This window comes from Camelus dromedarius, chromosome 2 (genome assembly GCF_036321535.1).
Source record: "Camelus dromedarius isolate mCamDro1 chromosome 2, mCamDro1.pat, whole genome shotgun sequence".
NCBI classification, from domain to species: Eukaryota; Metazoa; Chordata; class Mammalia; order Artiodactyla; family Camelidae; genus Camelus; species Camelus dromedarius.
In genome coordinates this window covers 62,328,409-62,340,205 of record NC_087437.1, presented here as the reverse complement: position 1 = coordinate 62,340,205, position 11,797 = coordinate 62,328,409, and the positions used below count along the sequence as shown (strand labels likewise).

At 49.0% G+C, this 11,797-nt stretch overlaps 1 protein-coding gene across 2 annotated transcripts in view; it reads right to left on the bottom strand.

The window, feature by feature from the left end:
* HEG1 (heart development protein with EGF like domains 1) overlaps positions 1 to 11,797 on the bottom strand; it is an 82,698-nt gene that overhangs the window by 20,910 nt on the left and 49,991 nt on the right. For both annotated transcript variants that reach the window (XM_064494406.1, XM_031463130.2), the window contains exons 11-15: positions 11,254 to 11,312; positions 10,845 to 11,005; positions 6,686 to 6,820; positions 1,644 to 1,686; positions 1,474 to 1,511 (exon numbers count right to left, since the gene is read on the bottom strand). In XM_064494406.1, coding sequence (XP_064350476.1) covers positions 1,474 to 1,511; positions 1,644 to 1,686; positions 6,686 to 6,820; positions 10,845 to 11,005; positions 11,254 to 11,312 — 436 coding nt within the window. The remainder of the gene's footprint in view (positions 1 to 1,473; positions 1,512 to 1,643; positions 1,687 to 6,685; positions 6,821 to 10,844; positions 11,006 to 11,253; positions 11,313 to 11,797) is intronic.

Sequence of the window (11,797 nt, the reverse complement as noted above, 5' to 3'; positions counted from 1 at the left end):
TACAGCATAATGCTTCAATCATACGTGAACATATATATATATTTGTTTTCATATTCTTTTTCACCATAAGTTACTACGAGATATTGAATATAGTTCCCTGTGCTATACAGTATGAACTTGCTGTTTATCAGGGAGCTGTCTGAGTAAAGCAGGTTAGAGGTACTGGCTCATTCTGTAAGTGGACTTGCTGATAGGATCTCTCACCTCCTGCTCCCCGGCTCACCCCCGCGCTGACCACTTCTCCACGCTCATCACCTGGTCTCACTCATGCTCCTAATAAACCGAGGACACCTGTGATATTGTGTCATAATGAGAAATATCTATCTAGCCTTCTCCCCCAGTTTCTGGCATAAGAGCATGTAAAACCCTTGGGATTTCTGAGTAGTGGGGTGAGAGGAGCATCTCCTGTTAAATAAAATCATGCCTACTCGTGGTCTAGTAAACTAAGAATATGGGCTGTTGGCACATTCGTCTACAGAATGAGTGACAAAGCTATCCTAAAATAAAGTATCGAGTGTTATTATTCCTGTTATGTCCTTTATCCCAGAACTTCTTTCAGCAATTTTGAGGGCGACTTCAATTCCTTAGGTCTCAATATAAGAGAATGTCAGTGAAAGTGATCTTAAGTGAATCCCAACTACTTTTCCTAAAGAACTGAATCAAGTGTGAAATGTGGCCTGTGCACAGTCACCGCCACTCTGTACTTCAGGAGCGTAAACGTCAGCTAGGAGCAGCGGACCCCCGTCTATGTCCAGCCCAGACCCCGCTGTAGCGATGCTCGTCTAAAGGGCCCCAGGTTCTCCTGCATCCAGTCTGTCCTCACTGCAGCTTGACCTGATTTTCTTGATCAAACTGCTCTCCCGCTCTAAGGAAGGACTTGCTAGTTCCACGGTGGCTACTGATTAGAGTCTAAACTCTCAGGTTGACATCAAAACCCCAACAGTTTGGCCCCCACAACCTCTGCCGACTTGATCCCCTACTCTCCGCCAGCCTCTTTCTGTCCTCAGCCACGCTCACTTATACACTGTCCCTGGTAACCTCAGGCCCAGGCTGCCCCAAGACCTTTGTTGAGGTGGTTCCCTCTGCCTGGATTCCTCCTCCCTCCTCACCTGCCAGTCAAAGTCTCCCCAGGAAGCACTCAGGAGGTTCTTCTCTTCTCCTCGGGCGTGGTCCCCCCCCCCCGCCCCCACGCCTAATGTACTGATTAACACTCCACCCGTCAGGCTACTGCGGAACGGGTTTATCTCCCCCAGGACCTCCAGCCCCTGGAGAGAGCTCTTGGCTTTCCTCCTGGCACGGGTTTATCTCCCCCAGGACCTCCAGCCCCTGGAGAGAGCTCTTGGCTTTCCTCCTGGCACGGGAGCGGAGAAGACGGCGGACTGAAGCTGAGGGCGAGGGGAGGGGACAGCCACCCTGCATGCCCACAGCTGTGCCCGCCCTGCCCACACGGAGCTTGAGACTCTGCACACTTACGGTTCCCACAGTTGAGACCACCAAGGCCGAACGGGCAACTGCAAGTCGACAGAGAAAAAGAACAAGAATTAGTTTCGATTATCAAAAGAAATAGGTGAGGCAATTTCCCTAAGTAATGTCTAAATAAGGTTTGGAACAAATTCATCGGAAGAAATGAGCACAGAGCCTACCTCATACAGGTTTCATTTTCAAGCCTGTATCCATCTTCACACGCTGAAAGAGAAAAGGAAAAGCTATGAGTGTGTCTGACTTCCCTAGGCCCAAACTGACAGTCAATAAACACCAACCACCCTAACATCCTCAAGAAGATTCTAGTCAGAAGGCTGCAACTAGCTCTAGAATCATCTCCCACCTGGCCCAAATACTGCTGCCAGCTCAAAGCTTAGCTTTATCCAAAACATTTCTTAACCTCCTAGTGGCTCTCAGTTTCCCATCTATAAAAAAAGGATGATGATGATGGTGGAGGTGATGATAATAATATCTACTTCATAGTTCCCTGGAGAAGATTAAGGAATAAGGCCTATGACTTAGCACAGCACCTGGCACACAGCAACCACTGACGAAATGTCTGCAGTTGTAACTATTATCCAACAAGTACAATTCTTTGTGGAAGCTCTGTGGCCCCTGTGTAACATCCTTCCGTCAACACAAGATAAATGCTCCACCTTCTCTAACATAAGTCAAATCTTTAACTGCTGTTGGCTCCACCAGCCCCCTTCCTTGAGGAAGTGAGAGCTGTAACATCTTCAGAGCCATGGTCCTAGGGTGGGGGGGTGCCCAGTTTTCATAAGAGAACGCTCACCCTGCAGTCTGTGCAGGTGACTGTGGACTTGCCTAGATGAGCCCTAATCTTATGTCACTCAAGACTACAGCTCGGAGCCCTCTGGCAGTGCTGCTCATGGACCACTGCTTCCCTAAAGGCCTGTGGGCCAGCCATTCCCCTGCATCAGCAGTTCCTGAGTTTATCTGATCATGGACGGTTTTCAACACTACAATAAGCTGACAGCACACCATGAGCTGTAACGCACGCCTGGATGAGAGCGGACAACACAAAATGGCCTCACAGACAAATTCACTGCTGCAAGGAATGATAGAAATTTGATTCATGACTAATGTATGATATAGGATGCATACACGATCACAGGTGAGAAACGGCACCTAGCATAGAACAGCGATCCCTGGACAGACACCACACATGCTGACGGCGCCACGAGAGGCCAGCAGCACACGTGGCCCAGGGGCTGCACGCCCTGCGGGCTAGAGTGGGAGATGGCTCCCAGCCTGCCCGCATCCTCTGTTAAGGGTTGGTGCGTTATAATATTAACTACATAGATGTGCTTAACATTGTTCTTCCTTCTATTTTTTTTTTTTTTGGTTTAAAAAAAAATTTAGTTTTTATACAATTTTTAAAGGTAACACTTCATTTACAGTTACTACAAATACTGGCTATATTCCCGTGTTGTACAATACATATCTTCCTTCTGTTTTTTAAGGTTAGACACCAGGTGTCTCTAGCATCTATTTTGTTGTCACAGACTATCAACATATTGCTGGAGTTTTGTGGAATGGTTTGGAAAATTCTGTTCTAAATAATCTGTAAGTCTCTCACGGCAGATCATTAGAGCTGTGAACCGGGACTGCACAGTGCTGGCTCCACGGAGTCACTTTTCCTGAGCTACGTTCTCTTCATTAAGGGCATCTATTATTAGCGGCAGCCCTGGGGAGTCCCTGTGGTATTTCTGGCGGGCCATCACAGACCACACTGCCACAGTGCCACCAGGACCTTTGTGATGAGGCCGCACCAGAGAAACTATTCCCGGGTCCCAGGCCCTGCAAGGATGGGGATGGTCCTGAACAACTCTAGTTTATGGTCCCCACTTGATTTCAAAATCACGATTCTCTCTGCTTCAGTGGCTGGGAAGCTCAGAACTTGAGCAAGAGGTCTATCTTTAGCAAACACATGGGAACTTACGGTCTATTTTTCTGCATATTCACTTTCCTTCCAGCCTCAATAAAGCAGTCGTTTTATTCTTCCTTCAACCTGATTTACCTTTCAAATTAAATCTCATTTTGTTACAGTGAATTTTCATTAGGTGCTTTGAATCTTTTTTGCAACAAGGTAGAGTATAATCACATTCCATTTCGGGAAGGAGGAAGGTGGCCCCTCTCCCAAATCTTTTGAGACCTGTGAGTTCTCTGCTGGCCTCACTCAGGTGGGGCCTTGTCTGAGGAACCAGCTGAGCACTGCTGCCTCCCTGGCAGGGAAAGCACCGAGCCCCACCAGTCCCGGTGCTATGGCCAGGTCGTGGGAGAGGGAGGAGCCGACCCTGGTTGACCCAGAGCCCTGCCTGCAAGGCGGCTACCCCGGGACTGCTGGCATCCCGGGGACTCACCCCCACCCATCTCAGCACTGAGGCAGGCTGACATCACATCGGTCTGTTCTATTCTGAACACTTCTTCCCGGAAATGTTTTTACATCAGCTCTACCCACCCATCCCTCATCTGCTGGGTGGAAGCTTTCCACCCCGGGGCTGTCATCCAGCCAGATGTAAGGTCCATCTGTTGTCCTGCCTGCGAGCTGATGTGTGGGGCTGTTTGCACGTAGCTTCAGAAGTGGCCTGACTTCCTGGTATAATGCTATTTCTTCATCTCAGATGAGCTCGGTCAGTCATTCATCAAAGACTGAGGGTGGGCCTGGCACTGCTCCAGGGGCTCTTGGAGGGAAAACTTGCCACAGGGCACCCCAGTGCGCCTTAGGACCAGATCCTCATCTCCACACCCTAGAGGGATCCTGACCCATGGAGCACTGAAGATGAAATGAGGTGGCAACGGCCAGCATACACGCGAACAGTGGGCTTCCCCTAATGATATGGAATACAGGCAAATCCAAGCCTTTGGGCCTTTTAAGTAAAATCAGTAGGTGGTGGAGTCTTCCGAGGCTCTTTTCTTCTCTTGCAGGAAACCAAATCAAGACCTGCCAATCTTGTCCTGTCATATTTGCTGGCCATCATCCATTTGTTCCTCCCACAGATGTCTGTGGCACCCCACAACGCACAAACATACTCTAGAGACAGGCCTCCAAGGCGTATGCAGTGCACTCAGAGAGGAAGACCAGCAAACAGATGGCTGGGCTTCATCAGAATGCCTGCACGATGGAGGGGAGCTAAGGTGCCTATGGGAGGGACTCCTATTTTAACTTTATATGACGCTTTGAAAGTCTGGTAAAGACACTTTATATGAGACACAAAGAAGTGTCTGTGTGTGTGTGCACAACAAAGAGTAATACGCACTTGCTACTGGATAGCTGTGAATTGCAGAGATTTAAAAAACATACCCACAGGCCCCTCTCCTCTGTTTCTCCATTTATACGGGGAACTGACCCCAGGATTTGAAGTGTCCTTTTAACTACCCTTGTGCTCGAGCACCAATGGCCAGAAGATGTCACTGTAACCCCCCAGAACCCAGCCGACAGGGCTGTGGCCCAAGCAGCTAGGGGATCCATTCATCAGAGCTCTAGGCCAGAGAGGAAAATCTAACCAACAGGATGCTGCAGAAACGGGGCTGAGGAGGGCCACAGCCACAAGCCCAAAAGGCAACCATGGTTTCCTTATGCTGCTTCTCAGGTCATTGCTTAACTAAGGCTGCCGGCGCCTGTGTCACTCACTGCACCTGGTAATCTGTGCTAATGCTAATCTGTAAGCGGCGGTTATGAAATCGCTAACTTGGAAAGAGAGGGAAGCGGCTCAGGCCAGCTGGCTGCAGAGGGGCAAGGCCGCTAGTGAGGCCACCCGAGAGTGCGGAGGCCCCCAGCACACACGGATGGCCCATGTGCAGGGGCTCAACGCCCCAGATTCTAAGATGGGCGAGGAACACTTTGCATCAAACCAGAAGAGAAGAAACTCAGAAGTATCGTCTCTGCATCAAAGCGACAGAAGGACCGGGTGCTGAGGAGCGCTGTGAGCCTCACGCAGCAGGGCCGCTGCCCCAGCGAGTCGCCCTCCGCTTCACACCCGTCCCAGGCCTGCGGGCTTTCAAAGCTCAGGAGGAGAGTACTGCCCTGAGATGTATTTTTATCCTCTCCTAACAGAACAAGTCCTCCTCTAACAGGAAGTCCTGACAAATATGTGGCGTGTCACCTCTCCCCAGGACGTGGTTTTTACTCAGATTCCAGGACATCTGTCACCAGCAGGCGTTGACTGAGCAGGAAAACTGGGCCATACAGGTTCTCAAGTGATGTGAGGCTTAAAGCTGCATGATGCCTTTATGTTGCTAGTTTTCCTGTGATCCCAGATTGCAGCAGTGTTTCGTAAGTCAGGGTACCCAGTGCCCTGGGCTTGAATTCACTTTATTTTAAAGCAGTATTCTTGCAGTGCACTCACTGAGCAGCCTTCATCTCAAACTGAATAAATTTAATCCTCATTTAAGAGGTTAGCAGAGTTAGGATTCTTTAAAACCAGAAGTCATTGCTTTAACAGCAACCTGAGTAAAACACAAGAGCAAGTGTCAATGGCTTAGGAAGTACCTGCGTAACCACTGCCCTCTCGGGTTCTTAGAATGTCCAATGACATATCACCGCACCCATTTCACAGAAGAGGAAACTCAGGCTCAGGGAGGCGAAGTGACTTGCCCGAGATGAGACAGGACGAGGCAGAGAAGGGCTCTGACTCAGGTGTCCGAGCGGCCAGCTGCTGCTAGACGGTTCAGCCCTGACTCCATGCTGGTATTTTCATTTTAGAAGATTAGTGGACAAAAGAATAAAACTTTGGGAATTAAAACAATAATTTTTCTAACTTCCTGTAAGTAGAAAGAAAAAAGATGGGAGAAAGAAAGAAAGAAAGAAGGAAAGAAGGAAAGAAGGAAAGAAGGAAAGAAGGAAAGAAGGAAAGAAAGAAAGAAAGAAAGAAAGAAAGAAAGAAAGAAAGAAAGAAAGAAAGAAAGAAAGAAAGAAAGAAAGAGGACAAGGACTTGCCATCCCAAGCATTCCATTCTCTGTTCTTTCCCTTTGAATCTGGTTGGCCAGGCCAGTGTGCACCAGTCAGAGATAATGCTATTATTCCAAGGAAATAATGTATTCAATCCTGCTGGGAGCAAAATAACCAGACCCGGTTAGCCCCAGACTAGAACAGTCACACCTAGAGCAGAGAAAGCGCCCCGGGCAGAGAAAAGCACCTCCGCGTCCCCCGGGCCACAGGACCCCAGACCCTGCAGGTACCTCGGCAGGAGTGATCCATCTTGTTGAACTGGAAGTAGCCAGACTTGCACTGGCACAGGGCAACCCCGTCCAGATCGGTGCAGATGGAGGTCTCTTTGTCACATTCTGGAGTCTTTCGCTTGCACAAGCTGCCCGCTAGAATGGAAAAACAAGACAGTGAAACAAAACAAAATCTCCTCCACTTCAAACATTAAGACGCGCAAACTTCCTATATCAAGAGGCTCGGAGAGCAGCTTTCCTGCATGGTGCGACGGTCCTCTCTGAGGTCCCCTCTGCACGGCCCTCTGCTATTCCTCCCCGGAGTCGGCCCCCCGGCCTGTTACTGGAAGTTCACACAGCATGCCACACGTCAGAAACCAAACCCAGAAGAAATGGGGTGCTGTCCCCAACTCCACTGTCCCTTGCAAACATGAACCTCGATGGGCAGCGTCCTCTGTGCCTTCACACTCAAGTACCGCAGGGGAGAATCGGCACAAACCCAGAAAGCATGACCATGCTCGGTTAGGAAGACCTGGCTCAGCTGAGGTGTGTCCTGGCTCGGGTTCTGCCTGGCCAAAAGGGATGCAGCACCCCTCCATGGAAGGTAGCTCGCTGCCTAACAGACTTATTCCAAGGAGAGGTGTAGTGTGGCATGTAACGTTACTGTATGCCCCCCACAACACTGATGGCATCCTGGGGCTTGTCCGTCTCTGGGTGTTTAGTACCTTGTGGAGACTGGTCCACACACAGGGGCTGAAGGTGGCGTTGGACCATTGGTCATCGGGCCACCACTGAGAGGCAGAGGTGGCAGAGAGGAAGCTCAATCTTTCAGGCTCTGCCTCCTTCACTTTAGAGCCTTCGTTCTTACGGTACAGATATCCACCTGGCTTTGTCTGGCCCTGGGCATGGGGGCCATGATCATTCCATGAGTGACAAAGAAGCCTTTGGCATTAACAAAAAGCGTTCATTGTTGCGCATGTGGCCCTCTCTGAGGTTGTATATAGTGGACACAATGAGGGTGCATTTTAGCATCTAAGGTAGGTCTGGACAAAAAACGCACGCCATTTGGGTATACAGACAACAGAACAGAAGTATGAAGCCAGCTGGATAGTGGGCAGTAACTTATTCACACCATGCACAGGGCAAAGTGAGACCTCTGTCGTCCTCTAATGTGCCACCAGCACCTGGATCAGTGTCTGTCATACAAGAAGGTGCTCAACAAAAATGTGTTCAAAGGCTGTCTTAAAAAAAAAAACCCAAAAAACTGCCATTGTTTTCGGCAGGCACGAGCGAGTCCAAGAGGAGAGAGCCATGTACCCTGGGCAGTGAGCTGTGGGCTCCTTCTCCCCACCTTAAGGAAAACACCAGTCTATTCAGAAACCAGGGGCCAGTTTTTAACAGCAAAACTACCCCCACCCTGGCAGGTTCTCACCCACCCAGGGGCCCCAGCCTCCACACCTCCTTTTCTGTGTCCCAAGAGCATGGGGCTTATGGGTGGCTTGGTCACAGGGAGGTTAGTTTAGGACACACTTTAGCTTTCAGTGCTGAATTTCCTGTCTTTATCAGTGGAAGTTGGCATGCTAAATCAGAACCCTATTTGTGTCTGTGATAGAATTTCCTTTGTTTATTGTGAAAGGTTTGTATTTAAGGGAGAAAAATGAAAAATGGAAACTCTCACCAGGCAAACACTGTGAAGCTGGCACAGAGAGGTACTCAGTGGCTACAGTCCCCCGTCTCAACTTTTTGAAGCATTAATATAAAGAAATACCTCCAGCACAAAAGGCTGCCCAGACCCGTGCTAGCTTGTCCGGCAGCCAGCCTGAGTTGCCTGGCCTGATTAGATATTTTCTGGAAGCCAGTCTCATGTTTCCCTCCACCGGGCCCACGGTCCCTGCCTGCTAGCTAGCACATACTGCTAGCCTCGCCGGGCTGAAGCAACCCTTCCCTGCACAGAAGAAGATCCACATGAAGGAAGGAAAGCTGGCCCTGCATCTGCGACAGAGGGGTGGCCATCCTAGAAATTTTTAAAGAGCATTCTGTCATCAGTCCATCAAACAGAGCCACGTAAATGCCCTTTTCATTTGAAACCCAGTGATGTGATTTTTCTGCATCCACCGTTCCCATGGTCTTTCCTGGGCAAAACATCCGCCCAGCAGACAATGAGAATTTATGTAAATCTAAAGCTGGGACACTCCCTGGGGGATTTCCAAGGGCTCTAAACCTCTGGAGAGATGAGAGCTGCAGTTCTCTGAAAGGTGAGAAAGTAGATATTTTGTGAATTGAAGGGGAAAAGCCCTCCCTTCCAATGGCTGTGTGCGGAGTAGCCCAGGGCATCCCTGATGTTGGCAACACCCAGATGTCAGCAACACCCAGATGTCAGCACCTGACACCCAGCTCGGCCAGCACGCCTCTTCAGCACTCAAAAAGGAGAGTGGGAGACCAAGTGGGGTGTGTTGGCAAACCTGGAGAAGCCCTGGTAGGGAAAACAGAGAAGTGAGACTGTTTTCAGCCAAGATGCCTGGCTGTCTTTTGTTCTCAGGGGCTCAGAAAGAAGACGCAAAGAATGCAGACCAGCACGTGTCGGGGCAGGGGATATGTGGGAAATCTCTGTACCTTCCTCTTAATTTTGGTGTGAACCTAACACTGCCCTAGAAAAAAGTCTTCTAAACAAACAAACAAACAAACAAAAAACCAAAAAACAAGAATGGGACCTCAGCAAGGAAGCAAGGAAGACAAGAGCTTTTCCACAAGCTGCATCGAGGCAGTCAGAAGAATGGGGGTCAGAGAGTGGGCAGGGCTGCCTGGGCAGGCTCTTACACAACCAAATACCTGGCCATTTGATTTGCAAGACATGAAATGTGTTTACTGGGGACAAAAAAGTAACTTGATAGAATGCTGATCACACAGGATGCACTCCATACGTGTTTAGTGAATTGAAAGGTCCCCTTCCTACTTTCTGGAGAGGAAAAACTGGGACCCTTGAATCACTGGCAAGAGAAGGAAAGTAAAACCAAAGATCTCCTGTCTCAAAGGTTAGCACACAGTATAAAGGGGCATGGAACTATTTAGCTAATTCCCCGAAGAAACTGAATGATGGCAACTTCAACTCCAGAAAGTTTAGTTTGTTGTTTATTTCCCAAGGGAACAACTAGCCCTTAAATAAGCCAAAGTGCTAGCATTTATCCCAGTGTGAAAGGCTAACTCCCAGCTGCAAGCTCTGTCATGCACAGCGCACAAGGAGCGTTCTTGGGACCAGCTCTTACAAAGCCCGGGCCCGGAAACGACCTGGAAGTCCAGCAGACAGAGGACCAAGCCTGCTACCTACAACTTAGGTACAGCATCTGGGCACCAGATGGGGAGGTTCCCGCAGATTCCACATCCTTCCCGAGTCCTGAGTGTAGTAAAATGAGCCAAGCAGAGCCAGCTCTGACCACTTATGAGCTGCAGCAGGGGCCAGCCCCCCTGCATGAGGAAGCACTTCTGATTCCAGCAGAGTTTTCCCATCCCAGAGGCAAAACCTCCCTTCCAAGACCCAAATTTGCCTTCCAAAATTGTCTCAAATCCCTTTCTTCCTCTGCTTCCCACTAGATGCACTGTAGCGGCTTTCAATAAAACAGGGCAAGAACCAGAAAAGAGAAATCACGAAAGGCACTGTGAGCCATCTGGCCTATAATCTTTGAGTCTTGTTTCTGTGCATTTAGGATTTGCAAATAAACATGCAAAAGGATGGATGATACTGCACATGCTTTTTTCCTTTTTTTTTTTTTTAACCTAATGGTATATCATGATGAAGGTTTGGGGTCACTGACAAGCATGTACATTCTCTGTGTGAACTTCTGTCTCCCCAGAGAGAGCAGGAAACTTTCAAGGGAAAGAAGAGTGATTTCCACTTCCGATACTGATGCTTTCATAGAAGAAACAGAAACAGCATGCCAAGGACCGGTGGACCTCAAGGCTATGTGTGCAGGACTGTGTGTGTGTGTGTGTGTGTGTGTGTCCGTCCGTGCATGAGCATACAAAGGTGCACACACACAAAGGCCAATTCTTAACGCCCATTTCAAAGACAGGCTGTCTCTGTGATGTGCTTTCCTGGGCCTGAGCCCGGAATGTCTTACATTTCTACATCCTAGGTCTGTGCCTAACTGTATGGGTGGGTCCTCCCAGAGGGCCTCTCTCTTACCTCTGAAGAGCCGCCTCTGAGACCCCAAGAGCTGGCAGAGCTCAGCAGAGGACCTGCAGGAGTTGACACATCTCTGCATCCCGTCGACCAGGTCAAACAGCGTCACATTGGAGGCCAGGGAAAAGGTGGCTTGCAGTGACATCACCACCACACTGAACTCCCTACAGGCAAAGTATGCAGGTTTTAATTGTCCTAAAATGATGTGTGGGCCCCAGGGCTTTTGGAAAATGAACATCCTCTGCATTCTCCAGTGAGGGTCTGGGGAGAGCATGAAGGTCCAGGGAACTTGGCCCTGGATTACTCTATGGCTCAGCCCAAACAGGGCCCAGTTTGGCTGCTATCACCCATGCTAGAATATCCTCCCCTTTCTATGGACTGATTCACAAACAAATGTAACCCTGTTACTTACCTAGAAGCATGAGCTGTGGATCGGGTGTAACCAGGCAATGTTGAAAAACACATATTTAACTGAAAGGAAGAATAGGTTTGTCGTTAACTGGGAGTCAGACAAAAGCCTTGAACCTAGAACCAATTTCCTATTTTCAGGATAAAATAGGCATTTTCCAGCCATCAAGTTATCAGCAGGCAGCTTTACACAGGATTGGTATCCTTTTTTTCGTTCCTTTCTGAAATGACTTTCTGCTCTTACTCTGTTGTTCCATGAGTACAAAGGGAGGGAGGCAGATAGTAAATCAGTGGGGGAAATCTTGGCAGGAAATGATGTTCAGAATAGCACCCTTGGATGCAAAACATCTTCAAAGGAGCAGATCTCTTCTAAGACCTAGGGTTTCAAAAACCTCAGAGGCAACTGTTTATTTGGACTTTGCATAGTGAACAAGCCTCACTGAAAAGGCTGGGTTCCTTTCAGCCACCCCAGGTCTGGCAGGCCCTACACAGACCCCTCATAATCTACAATGAGTTGACCTAACTCAAAGATAGGTCCTCTTCAAAAA